Source organism: Clinocottus analis, unplaced genomic scaffold (assembly GCF_023055335.1).
Source record: "Clinocottus analis isolate CAN_PGR_092001 unplaced genomic scaffold, fCliAna1.0.p SCAF_15, whole genome shotgun sequence".
Classification (NCBI taxonomy): Eukaryota; Metazoa; Chordata; class Actinopteri; order Perciformes; family Cottidae; genus Clinocottus; species Clinocottus analis.
In genome coordinates, this window is record NW_027175876.1 from 5590142 (window position 1) to 5606484 (window position 16343).

At 42.8% G+C, this 16343-nt stretch overlaps 1 protein-coding gene across 2 annotated transcripts in view; it reads right to left on the reverse strand.

Moving 5' to 3' along the window:
* Window positions 1–12722, reverse strand: part of LOC137785438 (tyrosine-protein phosphatase non-receptor type 14-like) — a 37407-nt gene extending 24685 nt beyond the window's left edge. For both annotated transcript variants that reach the window (XM_068576673.1, XM_068576672.1), the window contains exons 1-2: window positions 12300–12722; window positions 1597–1991 (exon numbers count right to left, since the gene is read on the reverse strand). In XM_068576673.1, the coding sequence (XP_068432774.1) occupies window positions 1597–1770 (174 nt within the window). In that variant the 5' untranslated portion in view covers window positions 1771–1991; window positions 12300–12722. The remainder of the gene's footprint in view (window positions 1–1596; window positions 1992–12299) is intronic.
* Window positions 12723–16343: the final 3621 nt, after the last annotated feature.

A 16343-nucleotide genomic window follows, 5' to 3' on the forward strand; every position in this document is an offset into this window, starting at 1 on the left:
ATATGGTCCGAACAAGAGTGTGGTGAAGCAGATGAGGTCGAAAAGGCTGGAACCAGTTTGGACCGCAAGAAATCGGCAAGTACCTCAACTTGGACTAAGAATACAGATGTGCTTGCAGACCAGATATCCTATAAAAGCCTGTTTCTATGCATCCAGGGTAAGTTTCAACAACATCTGGGATTTGAGACGGGATTTTGACATGTTTCATAAATCAAAACAAACACCAACTTGCAACCCATGCATGAGCATGCCAGAGCGCTGTACAACGCTCACATACACCAGAAACATGACACTCTTGCCATTTGCAATCTTTTTGTTAACAAAGCTCATAAATGGCTTCTTTTTTATTTTTAAATGGGCCCGTTTTCAAATAAAAGATCTCAAAATGTTGTCAAACTATGCTTTTTTTCCCAAAGATTAAGACATAAACAACTAAAAAAAACTGTAATTTAGAATAAAATAGTGACGTTTTATTGGTGAGGGTGTATGCGTCATATCACGACGAGGTAAGCACACCTGTTCGATCTGCGTGCTTTGACTCTAGTGTAATGAAAGTTATAAAGCTGCAGCTGCAGGAACACACACACACACACACAAACAGACACACACAATCAGACACACTCTCAAGGCCTCAGGTACAGCAATAAAGATAAAAACAACAAATTCAGATGGACACACACATTTTTTAAGTGTCCTCGAGCGCATGCATGGGGGCAGACGCCGGTTGAAGCTTAGGTGTCACATCGCCGTATTCATAACGTCACTGACACCTGGCAAATACCACAACACTACGTGAGTACGCACATGTACACCGCTCCTCTGTCTCACTTTGTCAATCAGTTGTCAACCAAACACAATCACTGCCTGGCACACGCAAAACAACTCCATCTCCAAACAATACGTCCCATGCAACGCTACATACCTGTGTGAGTACAGAGCAAGGTGCTGGTTAAACCTTGATGAAGGAAATGTAAAGAAAATTAGGGAACGTAAAGAAAGGGATAAGAGAAAGCACACAGTGAAAGCATGGACAGGAGGAGGGGAGAGAGGGGGATGAGCAGTATCTCTTTCTTCTGCCGAGAAAAAGAGGACAGAGGTAGCCACGCTTCGTTAGAGACAGACAAGGACCCTGCAGGAAGGGGACAGCAGAGGGCAGGAAGACACACACACACACACACACACACACACACACACACACACACACACGGTGTGAAGAGAGCCACATGGCCACGCACACAATCACAACAACTCACTCTCTCCATCAGTCTGTCTGTCTGTCACACACACACAATCTGACAATACCTTCATAAGATACATTCATAAGATGTTAAGAGTTTGTTTTTTTACCAACGTTAAACACCAGACAATTACATCCTTTGTCATGTGTTCTGTGGTACGGGGATAACCTCTTCAGCAGCACTTTGAAACTCTTCATTAAAACCGTAATATGTGAAATCTGCAAGGTCAGCAGTTCCTCATATTGCCTTTTACGTGTTTGAATGAAGAAATTATACTGAATTGATCCTGAAACTGAAAAATTGTCCAACTATCAGCTGATGTGGGTCATGTAATAATAAAAAAAAGACCCCTCCTCACCTCCCGCAGCTCCAGCCTTTGGGCCACCGCCTCCAGACACTCCTGTCCCGTACTCTCCACTGACAGAGTGCATTCGATCACATTGCTGTCCAGCAGGCGAATCCGTGTCACAAAGTAGTTTTTGCTCAGGACGTTGTAGCGCCGCGTGCGCCGCAGCTTCAGCCGGAAGGGCATGGCCGGCAGGAGGTCACAGCTGAGTCAAATGTCAAAAGTCACAAGCGAGCCGAGAGAGGGGTGGGCAGGCTCTACGACCTGGCCGCTGCCCTCCTCACTCTTGCGCGACGCCAGCCACACCACCGGGTGGAAAGATGCACCCTGGCAAGGCTCTGGCCCATTCCCAAAGATGTCCGGAGGGGAGGAGGAGGACGATGAGGAAAAAGGAGGATGAACGTGTGCTGCAAGGAGAGATGACAAGGAGACAAATTAGTCACCGAGAAAAATATCTGCAGACAGTTTCTGTGAATTCTTTATGAATGAGCTTTCAGGAATGCTGAAACTACGTGTTGCTCTCATCAGTAAACACCCCTCCAATCAAACCTTCCAACATCATGTTTCCCCAACTACCTCCCATAAACAACACACAAAAAAACAGACAAGACTGGAAGAATCACCAGCGATAACAGCAGCAGCAGCGGTGCCACAACGTTAGCAGAGGCAGGGATCACACGGTAGCAGACAGCTTTATCCTATAGTTATGGCAGCTGTTCTGTCTCCAGCCCCATGAGGCCCAGCGTCGGGCGAAGCTGGGAGACAGAGGCAGAGATGTAAGGCTATGGATGAATGGACATCAAACAGCCGAGCGCAGACATCCATCTGAACCCGGCAGCTGGCTTTGAGGAACTAATGGAGCTCCTAAGTCTCATATCTGCCTGTGTGGGAGGCCTTTCCTTTCCTTTTTATCTCCCAACAGCAGCACAGTGCCAGACATTGAAGCGTACAGTGTTGTCGCGTGTAGGATCACACACATGCGGTGGTGGCACAGATGCTTTCACAGATGCACTGTTTGTCAGCCACTGCCACAAAACAGAAAATGTCGATTTATGTTGTCAATAAGAAACTCATAAAACTGTTAATTACACCAACAAAACTTCCACATTATGAGGAAGAAAAGCACGCACACACAAACAGACACACACTGTGGTTTTAAGGTTGAGACAGGTCTTTGGGGAACACTTTGAACATATCTCTGGGTTAGACATCAGTTCTTAGCTTTCATGTCTGTAACGGGTAAAGACCTTTGAAGTAAAGCACACACAAACAGTATATTTAGTATATATATATATATATATATATATATATATATATATATATATATATACACACACACACACACACTATATATATATATACATACATAGTACGCAACACTGAGGCAAACCACAAAAACTTTGTCCCTACCTGAGCCACTAAGGGATATTGCTGATGTCGTCAACGGAATTTAATTCAGATTTCTAAAAGTGGTGTAATTTTAAGGGTGGTGGCCACTTTGGTTTTGTGGTGTTTCGCAGTTCCTGTCTAACAAGGATATAAAGTGTCTCCACACCTCAAGAGCAGGAAGACAACAACCTCTTCTCCATACAAAGCACTGGGAAAAGTCACTAACAAACCATTACAAAAAGATCCAGAAAGTGCATGGAAATGAATTAAATGGCTGCAAGAGAGGGAGGGGGGGGAGAAAAAAAAACAGAAAGATAAAAAGACCAAAATACCGCACGACAATGCTCCAGTGATCAGGAGAGGAGAAAAGGGGGGGGGGGGGTAAAGAGAGAGAGGGAGGAGGAGCAGTAGAGATGGAGTGGATGTGTTGCTTCTTGTCCCGGGCTCTGGCAATGTGCGGTTGATAGTCAGCTTGGACCCCGGCCCACATTCCTCTCTGCCCTGACTGGAAAAACAGAGCACACCTGACGCAAGTATGCACCACAAGGAGGGAAAGTGTGTGCGTGCGTGTGTGTATGTGTGTGTGTGTGTGGGAGAGAAAAGACACAAGCGAGTCTTGAATGAAACAACTACAAACTGCTGACTTTTAGAGACGTGTTGTTTGGTTCGATTTGAATCACACTCATCTTTTGTAACAGCCGAGCCCCTCTGGAAAGCGTAACGCATTCCTTACTCCTGAATCCACCCGAGACAGCTCACTGTAAGTGGCATCATCTTGTTTTTTTTATTGGGCATTCATGCCAAGACACACACACACACACACAACAAACACACACACACACAAATGGGTGAGTGAATTAGCTTTAGGATATGTGATCCCACTCGCCACCTGACCCAAACCACAGCCCCTCTGACCCTCCCCTCCAGCTCGGGTTAGAGGAAGTGACATCACAGGTTGCCGGTAAAACCTCTCCAAAAGTGCCTCAAAAAAATTTCCCAAGCACACAAGCCCTGCAAAATCACTGTCAACAAGCCTACAGACGCAGATAAACACACAAAGACGCAAATAAAGACGCATACTTTCACTGTGTAGTGTACAAACATAGACATGCATGGACAGAGCACACCACAAACACAAACACACAAACACACACACACACCAGGTTCGTCAGAGGTTAGCCAAAGGACCAGACAGCAGTTAGTGCAACTCTAAACTAGTAATCAGTGGCATGGTTGGAAGTGTGTGGTTGAGTAAAAACAGACGGACAGACAGACAATAGCGGAGGACCAAACCCACTCCTCAACACACACACACAAAAACGCTGCCTCAACGCCGCTGCAGCGCGAGAGCAACATTCTCTCCCGACCTTCGTGTTTATTTCCAGCGTGCAAAAACGGCGTATACATATATGAATTTGCACATTGTAATTTTGTGGCATGGAAAGTGGGTTGTTTTTCTTCTTCAGCAAAGCAAGCTTTGGCTAAATATATGAAACCGTTCCCATCTTGTGTTGTGCTTCTTCTTCATCCCCTCTAGACTAGTGTGGCCAGGGGCACAAAAAGGTGAAAATAAAAAAGACAGAGGATATTTTTTATTGCGTATGCTTGAACCACATTACCACAAGTATATCATTTCTTCAGCACTGTTTGCAGACACATTGTGCAGAAGCCAGAGACGAATCATTAAAGGGGAGCAAATCAGAAAAGATGAGTCCGATTAAACAGACCAGGATACTTTATGCGTGCTCCAATGTGTAAAAGCAAACCGTGCGGTGTGCTCCGTCAGCGAGGTTGTCAGATTGTTTTTGTGCGTTACAAAATGTGACCAATTTAGACAAAGATGGCTTGTTGTGTGTAATACATATGCTGTCTGTATTGTTCACACCTGACCAGAGACTGGCGATAAAAAAAAAATAGCTTTTAGCTTTATATCCAATGCATCAGATTCCAAGTATTGAAGTTAATGTTTTATATTATATTATGTATGCATGCTCTCGGTCAGATAAACTTGTAAATAAAAAGAGAAGGCAATCCTCAGAGAGAGTATAGTTGTTTACCGACCATTGGCTGAACCACTCACCCGTAACAGCAGGGCAGATCTGTACCGTTTTATAGTAACATTAATACAGCATTTAAAGAGTTTGAGATGTGGTCTTTTTTGGATCAAAAGTGTATAGAAATGGATGAACCGTATGTTTATCTGTGCTTACATAAGATGCAGTCAGCATGTCCAGTAGGAAGTAACGCCAGCTCACTACAACAGTCGTGTGTAGGCGTTACTTTAGGCCAAGGAGCATACCATGAACTCACTGGGTTTACAGTAGGAGTCCGTTGGGTTACAGGTTAACTTATAAAAAAAAGCCTGATTCAAAACCAGCATGTGTGTAGTAATCCCCCAAATGTGTAGAAGCAGCTCCTGGATGCAACTATATTAAAGTTTACGGCAACATTAGCAGATTTGTCCTGCTCTTTTTCTGGGATTTGGGGAAGTTTAAACTCCAGTCAGCTCAGTTAACATTACACAAAATGCATGCTTCAAATCATTAGGAGAATATTAAAGACTTGTTTTATTCTCGCCTTAAAACAAGTCGGTGGGAAAGATTGAACAAAGTCAGCGAGAGATTACGTTTGCAACCGATTCCAGGAGCTAATGTTAGCTTCATTAGCTCGCTAAACACAGTTGATGGAGCGCAACATTTGTTGTTTCAGACGACCGGCTAGAAATAAAAACAGCCTGCTTTTGTCCATCTCTGCCATGACATGAAAGGATTGTTTCATTGTTTCCATAAATGACAAAGGATATAAATTGCTAACCCTTCCCGTGTTGTTTAATTGTAAACTGCGTTGTGCGGGAACCGAGGGCTTGACAGGTGTTGCAACAGTGACTAATGGGAACAGGGTTTAACAGTCGGTAGATGTTATGAGTTAACAGCTGACAAAAGACGGATATAAAATCAGTTAAAGAACAATGTTGACACAGGTTTCACCCTCAGGGTGTAATGTTTTGCAGCCAGTCATCTTTTTTTTTCGGATTCAGCACACATGGGAGAATGAACCAAACCAAAACAGCTCTGGCAAACAACCAGATATGCAGCATTCAGCAAGAAAAATACTTTTCACCTGCAGGTCAAAACGCCACAGACACTTAAAATTGGATAATTACTTTTACATTGCCACAATGACTCGTAACGTACAATCCCCGAGCATCTGCACAGTAGCTGTGTGTGTGTGTGCGTGTGTGTGTGTGTGTGTGTGTGTGTGTGTGTGTGTGTGCGCTCTGTCTCTCTCAGGGCCGCCCGTCTGTCACTTGGCTCCATTCACATCCACACAATAGCGGGAACAAAACAGCACTTTGTCGCCTACTGCTAAGACCATTAGACGCAGTCCGCCAAGAGCTGAGGACGCAAGTGTAGCGTGTGTAACTCAATCAATCGGATCTCTGATGCTTGTCTCTGTCTGAAATACCAACACCACCCTGTTCCTCCTCCCCTCCTGTTACACATGAGCGCTGTAGCAAAACAAAGGGGTTAAGTGCTTCACAGCTCGTAACTACTCTTCCTCCAGCGAACCCATTTTACAGTTTGGTCTACGGGCTTAAACCACACCTGGATCACATAGTAGGAGTTCTAATCAAGAATTATTCAACTTGAATATGCTCAGGAGGCCTTTTCTGACAAAAGAAACAAATTATATTGATATGTATTGAAGTATCAGCTAGTATGGACACACATTTTAAAAGCAGGAACTCAGAAATGTTTGTTTTTTTTAAATAGTGTCTTAAAGTAATCCAATTTTTGTTGATTAATCTGATAATTGACTAATAGTGTCAAATATGAGAATGCAGTCACACAAACAACTCCTAACGTGACTATTCTTCCTACTGTCTACAGTGTGTCTAGGAACTTTCTTGATATATTGTCATATCTGGTGACCAAGCAGAGCTAAAACATAAGAAACAAATCTTCTCCAAAACAGCCAGATTTGGTCTGATGTTTCCCAAAAAAACAATCTTCTTAGGACTTTGATCCTCTTTTGCCCCACTGGCTTACCGGGGAGCTAAGACGAGCTCAGTAGTTCGATGTTTTGGGGTAATAAGGCTCTGAAGTCTGCACACATTCCTGGATACGTACAGCCAAAGTCTGTCTGAGAAACAGCAGATACTGGGAGCTGACCCTGGATCAGACTTGACCTGACTGACCCCTGCTACCCAATTCCCTGGGCGGTAAAAACACAAGCTGTGTAATCTTTCGCTCTATGAGAAAAGGCCCAGAGAGTAAATGAACATGAAATGAACATGCGTCTCCACTGTACACGGCCATTGTTCTCCCAGCATGCCTCAGGGACAGAAGGACACAACATCAGGGCCCTCTGTTATCTGAAACTTCTGTCTGAGCCAGGCGTGTGTGTGTGTGTGTGTGTGTGTGTGTGTGTGTGTGTGTGTGTGTGTGTGTGTGTGTGTGTGTGTGTGTGTGTGTGTGTTTTCATTCTTTAAAAAAAACAAAGAGGACTATACCTTTCCCCAACTTAAAAAAGGAGTGAACTTAGACTTATATATTTTATGCTTCCTTCCACACATACATACCACCCCCCTCCCTTCCCCCACCACACACACACACACACACACACACACAGACCGTACTGTCTGTCACACACAAACATTAGCAGCTGCAAACAGATGGTGGAGCCAGGCAGTCAGACAGTGTGTTTCTAACAAGCGCATCTGCTTCCTCACTTTCCAGCTCTCTTATTTTCCTCTCTCTCTCTCTCCCTCTCTCTCTCTCTCTCTCCCTCTCTCTCTCTCTCTCTCTCTCTCTCTCTAGTCCCATCTCTGAGACAAAGACACAACCAAACACACACACACACACAGACAGACACTCTACTACATGAGAGCACAGCGACGGTCACAAACACACAACACAGAGTGTTCGCACAGAGGTGACATCCAGACAGTGAAGGAGCCTTGTCTGTAGCTTCACACACACACACTCTCACACACACACACACACACACACACACACACACACACACACGCACACGCACACGCACACGCACACACACTCAGATCAAGGGGTTCACCTGGGGGTGGAAATCATCAAAGCTTCCCTTTAAAGTTAAACACAATTAACAGATTTAAAACGTGTATGTATTAGAGAGCAGGTTCCCACATACGAAGCTCGAGCGTACCTTTCGCCAGGAAGACGACACTCTTGCATGCCGAAGCTCGTAGTTTATTTCTCATACATCTGCTATTCACTTCTCACGCAAGCTCACTCATCGTTTCATCGCTCGGGGCTGTCAACCATGATGTCAGCTGTTTGGATCAGCTGGTCTCCTCTATCCAATAGCACAAAACAAAACAATTACGTCGTCAGCCTATCATCTTGCTGCCGTTTCTTTACCTTCAGCGCGTTCATGTTGCCGTTACACAACCCTCCACCTCCACATCTTCATCCAGCCTTCGCAGATTCATCAGCTTCATCATTCTATCAGCCACCACCAGAGTCTGCACTCCACAGGGAGGGATTCATCTTGATGCAGCTCAGGACAGAGGCCCCTCGATTACAAATCTCTTTCTAGAGTCCAAGCGCCGACGACTCTTTCAAGACTTTATCATCAAACATGACTCTGAAAACAAACACTATAGCCCATCTATTCCATCTGCAGATGATGATATATGATATGATATTTGGCCTGAAATTCTGATTCAAGGCTTTGTATATTGCAAATCCCTTGTACCACGCAGTGCAAAAAAAAGGCATCTATTCACATTTTGGTACCCAATTGAGTGTAGAGGAAGATGGAGTTCAAACATTTTTGCATATAACTGACGGTCTGTGTTGTGCATTAGAGACGTAACGATCCAGCTTTTCAGGCTTGTAAGCGAAACCTGAGGTTTTGGGTATCTGCCGATAGCAACAATTTGAAGTGGTGCGTCACTGTGCGTGAGTGACGGAAATCATTCTTTTACGTGTAAGGCATAACTTAAACATTGAGTTATTGCTGTAGACAGAAGTAGGACACATGATCTTGTGCAATGACAAAAACACTAGAAATCTCCAACATCTAAAAAAAAGAGGCTGCTTTTAGAAAGCAGATGATATCTTTATTTTATCTGCTTTCGTCTCCATAGAGAAGGAGAATGATGTGATTTTACAGCTCCACGATATTAAAAGTGAATGTGTCTGACAGCCTGCGCACCCATAAATATCATACTAGAAAAGGAACTGCAGGAATATAATAGAACTATGTGTTCATGGGCTGCAGCACTGTGTCACAGTTGACAGTAATAGACAGGCAATGCCCAGTGTTTCAGGCTGGCACAGCCATCTAAACACTGTCACTAGAACATGAAGAGGGAGAGGATCAAAGAGGGATACAGCTTAACACAGTGGTTACAGTGACGTAGCGCGGCCGACTCATCTTGTGGCAGCGAAAAGTGGAGATGGAGGCAAGGAGAGTTTGAAATATATGATCGAGTGCAGCGAGTGTCCCAACACCCAGTTGAGAAAACAAAGGCTCGAGATAAGGGAGGATATAGGGAACGGGGAAGAAGAGGTGCAACATCGGTGTTTCTCAGGCTCTTATCATGTTGGTACAGTGGGTCAGGATGAGGGGTAGGGGGGGGGGGGTCTGAAGGGAGGATGGAGCGAGGGAGTGACGGAGGCTGATAGCGGAGGCTCTCCAACTCAACAACAGAAACACAGGACCATCCACCGTCGGCCACCGCGTCTGCCTCCAGCCAAACCGCCGTGCTGTTCACATTTTCCATGCCCCCTCCTCCTGGGAACCACATCACACTCGCACAACCATACGCACAAACACAACTCCAGACACACATGCTCAATCACCAAAAAGCCACCGAGTGTTTTCTCACAGCTAAACCCAGAGCCACTGACACTAACAAGGACCTCAACAGCACCGAGTTTACAGGCCTATGAAAGTAGCAACAGTTTGCTACTGCTGACATCCGGCGGTATCCAACACATATAATGGCTGGGAGGAAAGGAAAAGTCACACATTTTACACTGGAGATAAAATGGAAAATGTCTCTGCTTGATGCTCTATTGGAAGAAAAGAGAAGAACTGAATCACATACACTCCTTCTCACCAAATACCCTCAAAAAAACTGTTATTTCCAGTTAGGCCCATATGCGAGCCCGACTCCAGGGAAGGTCATGTTTCTAAACCTTTGGGCTGATCGGAGGGCAGAGGCTCTGACCTGCTGTAGAGGAGGGGGGTGGGGGGGCAGCAGTACTTGACTAGCACCTGGAAGGTGCTCATGGTGGAGTGTGGGAGAGTTGGGCAAGTCTCAGCATGCCGTCTGCTGTGTTGTTGTCAGCCGGGCTGCCAGAGAGCGCAGCACTTACACAACACGGATAAAAGCATCTCTGCAAGTTGCAATACACTCAATAATCATTCACACGTACACGCATGCACACACTATTGGTGTGACTTCTTTAAAGCAATTAATGTGCTGATTGAAAAATGTTTGAAAAAAAAGGTGAAAAATGCCCGTCTCAATTTCCTGAAGCCGAAGGTGACATCTAAAGTTGTTTGTTTGTTTTTGAGTCAAAAACTGAAATATATTTAATTTACAAAAGGTGAAAAATATGATAACCCTCAAATTGGAGCAGCGAGAACCACCAAGTTTTTGGAACTTTTGCTTCATCTGGAGATAACATTTTAGTATGTGCTGTTCATCACATTTCAATACAGGATTATATCCTGATATTCCAGTTAAAGACGGTAAATCATCCTAATGAATTATCACCCTGACCCTATTAAAAGGATATAATTAGAGTGTATGACCAATCTATAACACTAGATTGTTTTGCAAAAGTTGCATTTTATCATTAATTTTAAAAACCTCTCATCACAATAACTTGATATCTTTATCTCAGCAGGAAGTTATTCAAATTTTAAGACAGAAGATTTCTGCAGAATAACGAGAGTAACCATTTGAATATAATAACTTATATAATTTGAATGCCGTACATTTCTTGGCCTTCAATCAAACTGCTACGACAACAACAACAAACATGTAAGCATGCCTCAAACACAGAGCAGGAAATGGACAGCAACAAATAGTGCAGCCTTGGAAGGAATCAAAAAACATATATCTTTGTATATTTAACTCCTCGTCCTTGTGCTTCGACTCTTAAACGAGCCTCGCCGTGAGGTGATGAGCAGCGAGGATGAAGGCAGAACCTACAACTCTGACTTTTGGTCCTTTAAATCCTCCACCAGTGTTTTAAAAGTGGTGTGTACTCCCAAGCCACTTGCTCTGGCACCATATAATTTACACAGCATGCCTTTGAGCTTATAAAGACAGCCAGATGTGTATGTATATATGTGTGTGTGTGTGTGTGTGTGTGTGTGTGTGTGTGTGTGTGTGTGTGTGTGTGTGTGTGTGTGTGTGTGTGTGTGTGTGCGCACGGCCTACGCCTCCTGCAGCAATGCTATATTTGCCTTTACAGAACTCTCTGCTTTTCTTTTTTTTTACAGTAATGGTGGTAGTCTAAGGTGCATGTCCAAACACATCTTTAACATACTCTCACACAAACATTTATTCTCAGCGCGCACACAGGGTGTGAGCAGGGCAAACAAAAGTGATAAGTGACATCATCAGCAGGCTCATTTAACCCATCTCGTAAAACTAGAAGTCACCTTTGAGATGCATTGCATGTGCACCTCTCGGCCTCTTGCTCTCACCTGAGTAAAAACTGTTGCGGCTGGTTGTTTTTTAGGGTACACTTGTCAATCCCAGCATAGTAGTGGTAGTACTCGTAGGATGTACATCATCCAGGTGGTGTGAACTTTGCTTGGCATGTGCCCATTTGCCTCCCCAAGAGATGTCCAAACTGTATCTTAAGGGGAGGGTCCTGCAGAGGGCTTCATAAAGTACCTTCAGCCAAGTGTATTAATATAGCTTCAGCAGGCCTAAACTGGAGGTTTTTAGGCTGGTATGACTAGAGCTGTAACTTCATACTGTTTTCTCGTCACCTGCACGTTGTTTAGGTCTTGTTTTAGGCTATTTAATTACCTCAGGCCACATCCCATCAAGAGGATCAGAGGCCCTGTCTGTATTTTAATGTATGTTTATCTGCAGGAGGACGGGGGTTGGGGGTTTAGCACGAGAATATTTGGGATCCCCTGCCTGCCTGCCATACGTGGCCAAGCCATTTGGCCTACATTTTTTTCGTGGAGACTTAAAAAGAAAAAGAGTGTGCCTCCCCTCCAAGAATGTCTCGAGGTTTTGCAAACCAGCAAAAAAAAAAGCATGACATACTTCTCTCCTGGAGGAGATTTAGTTTGCAACAACTCACCCTTAATCCTGCGCTACATCGCCGTGTTCTGCTCCCCGCCGGAGAAACTCCTCTTCGCTCGAAGGCGGTGAACCTCACAGCCGACAGAGAATATTCCACATATCGTTTTCTTCTTTGGAATAAGTTCCGATGGAGAAGAACGGAAAATCCCGAGAGACTCTTGAATCATACGAGCGCAACTTTCAGCGCAAAAAGTGGCAAACTCAGTCCTGTCGCTGCTTCAAGCCCTCCACGTTTTTTTTTCCGTCCGTTTTGTTGAGTTTTTTTTTTTTTTTTTTTTTTTTTTTTTGCGGATCACAAAAGTCATACAAACCAGTTAGAAAAAGTTACCTAACTCGGCTGTGGATGGCTACGACGTGGTCTTCTTCTCGCGTAGGGACTTCGGTATGTTTATAGTAGTGGTCCCTCTAGCCCAATGGAGGCGTTCAGGACAGGGGGGAGAGAGTACCATGTGCTGGGTTCAAGAGCAGCAGGAAATATTGGAATCTGGAGTTTTAGTGGAAGGAGGCGTAAAACAATGGTTGGGGGACCCTCTGAAAGGGTTGCGTAAGACATTCCAAGGGGCCCCTCAAGGATAAAGGATAGTGAGAAAGAAAATGCATATTCATTAATATACAATTGTTAAAGCAAGTTAAATATGGAGGAGGAGGATTTACGTCTGATTTACGTCGTTTTTTTCAGTCCTTGTCTGATCATTTGTATAGTTGATTGTTATGCTGTTATATAATATTTAACATTTTTATATATTTTCGTTTTTGTCTAGTTTGAGTTAATGTGTAAGTTGTTTAAACTTAAAATAAAATGATTGAAATGAAAGAAAGAAAATGCATGTTTCTGCATGTCGTTGCTTCCTGTGTACTTAACGGATGTATGTTGGACTTCCCCTAAAAAAAAAAAGGCTACGATAAGGAAATTCACATGAAGGCTGGACTTCACAACCGGTGAGACAGGCTCCCAAGTTCTGTTTAAAGACCAAAAGAGTTGGAGCCACTTGTGGGATTTGATGTATAATGAAAGTCATTAATTACAACGCAACTCCCTTAAAGTCATACATTTTGGAAACAGCCTCATTTGCTCTCATTTTAACACTTTGTTATTTTAATGGCGTACTAATTAGCTGGCTTTACAGACGCTGGTATTTACATTTTGTGAATTTGACCGAACCAGACAAGCTGTTTGATCTGGTTTTCGTCTTTGTGCTAAACAAACCGGTTGCTGGCTGTAACCTCAAATTCAGAATAGACCTAAATGGTAAATGGTCCAAATGTCAGCAAGTTAAGAAGTTGTATTCCAATTTCCCACTCTCGGCCTATTACACATCAGCTGTTAATAGATCAAAAGAAAGCAGGTTTGCCCAAAAAAAAAAAAAAAGTCCGTGAGGAAAAATATGTAGACGTGATTATTTTTACTAATGAAGCAATTTAAAAGTGTGAAAATCCCTCCATAGAGTAGAGCTCAAAGGTCGCAGCCCTGGCGGGGACCTTGAAGGCAGCAGTTGGTCCAGATGCCGTCCCCTCTTCTCTGACATCAGACCGGAGGAATCTGAGGAATGCTGGGCTCCTGGGAGAAGTCCTCCTCGTTTAATGGTTTTACAGGGGCCACAGAGGTGACTAAACGTCGAACAAAGGAGGTCCCCTCACATATTTATGTCCCCTTTTCTGCCTTTTGGCCAGGGATGCGTTACGGCCTCGGTGGGACAATTTATTTGCATAACATACATTTTTACAACATGTAAGCTGCAAAGGCAAATGTATTTCAAACAAAATATAGTTTATTTTAATAAATGGAAAGCCAGACACAATATTTGTATATGAACTTACAGCAGGTTGTGAAATACCTGTAGTATATCTTAGGATGAAAGAACCATGTTCGTGCAAGTGCTGCTAAATAATGTAATTTTCTGATTTGTATTTTTAAATGTATTTATTTATTTAGTTACTGTTCAATTGTTTTATGTACATATTAAAGGCCAACACATATCTTCATACATAATGTTTTTTAAGCCTACAATTTACAAAACTATTCCTGTCTTAGTCACTATGCATCACTATGTTCAGTCCAACAAATGTCTTGAAATCCGCCTTCAAAAACCTTTCATTTTGAATTGATCTTTGAGTTCAGTGGTGGCTTTGTCTCTGTGGTCGTTGTATAGTTGTAGTATAACAGTAAAATTAGTAAGCAGAGTATGTATTATTGACATATATGGACATACATGTAATACATTGTTGCTGTAATATGTAATGTTTATTGCTTTTATTTTCACAAGTAATCCCTCAGTCAAATGTAATTTAATATGCTGCTGAATACTGTCACCCACTTGCTCTCACGCTGTTCTGAGACCTCGTGAGTGAAGTCCACAGTGGTCTCATTATACCTTTTTCAAAGCAAGCTAAAAAATCCCACAGCAACATGATGAATCCCTGTGTCATGCAAGGGGATCACAGAGATATGTAATGATGCCACAGGAGAGTGAAAAATACAAGAAATTACCTGAGTTTATTAAACAGTATTTAATGTTCTGTTTGAAATTAGTGTGATGTTCAATAACAGAACATATATAATGTAGTGTGGTTCTCGGAAGGTACTTTTCAGCACTTGTTTATGTGGACAAGTTTAACACAAATGTATATTGTGAAAATTCCACATGTTAAAAAAATAGAACGTAATTTCTGTTTGTAATTGCATGGTCATCAGTGATAAAGTGAAAAAGAACAATTCAACCCCCAGCAGAATAGAGACGACCCTGACTTATTTGTGACCAAATTGCAGCCTCTTGTGGCTAAAATGCAACTTACAGCAGCCGCAATCTGCAGCCACTATGTCCATATGTCACACAAGAATTGCCACTTAAAAACAAATGTTACAAATTTCGAAAAATAGTTAAAAAATGTTTTAATAACAAAAACTTACAAACCAGGGCAAAAGCAATTGTATTGCAAAATCCCCATTCATCTGCAAAAGCACCCTCTTGGATTCCCCGAAGAGAGCTACTACATGTTGCAGTGCCCTCTAGGGTGTGAGAGTGTCCTTCCAGTAGAGACAATGTGATGAGGTGACCTCTAGTGTGCCCTTCCAGTAGAGAAAACATCATGAGATGCCCTTTAGATTGGCAGAAAAGCAAGCTGGTTTTTTATACTGCAAAATGGGACCGGATGCAGATATTCGTGTATTTTTAATTCTGCATTTGATATAGTATGTATTGGAACATACTACCTAATTTTTTTGGGCATCCTAAATACGTTTTTTTTTTTTTCTTTTCTATTTTTGAAACAGGCAGAGAGGACTGTGCTTCCTGAGATATCCTGTGGGAGATGCTGTGGGAGTATAAAATACTGATATTGCTATTATGAGACTTTTGTTTTACACCCATTGGCTTCTTCACTGACAGCAAGGCGGGCGCAACATGGAGTTTTTTGCTTTCGCTACGTTTCTAAATTTGTCGTTGGCGTATAGAGCTGGATTAAAATGTTTTGGATGATTGAATAACTGGCAGCAGCAGCAAAACCATAAAAATAAAGCATTTGTAACCAAGAAGTAGTCTAGAGGACTGAAGATATTGTAGTTTATAAGCGTTCTCGCTTACCTCATTGTTATTCGCAAAATTGTTGCACACTCTATTATTTTGCTATCTCAGTTATTGCACACTGTGGGAAGTATCTGGGGGAGAGGGTGAACGTTTCTTAGCGATTTATCCCGTCTGCAGCATTGGTCTTAAGTTAGTGAGACATGAATCTTGGTAAATTAGCATTCCATGCTTTCGTATTTCCTACTTGATATGTACTTATGTTGGAGAGCTGCATACATAAACCTGGCATGAGAGACCAAACCACACCCAATTTCCAGGGAAAACTTTTCAATCTGCAGCCAGGCAAGTCCCTTTTGGTTTGCCAGCACAGACTGTTTTGATTTTTGAAACTATTTCTAAAAGCCTGTAAATTCAAAGAAAGGAAACTTAAGGCTGGACAAAATACACATTGACACAATGGATACATCTCATGAAATCGATTGCATTTATAATTTTCATGTGGAACTGTTGTGTTCCAC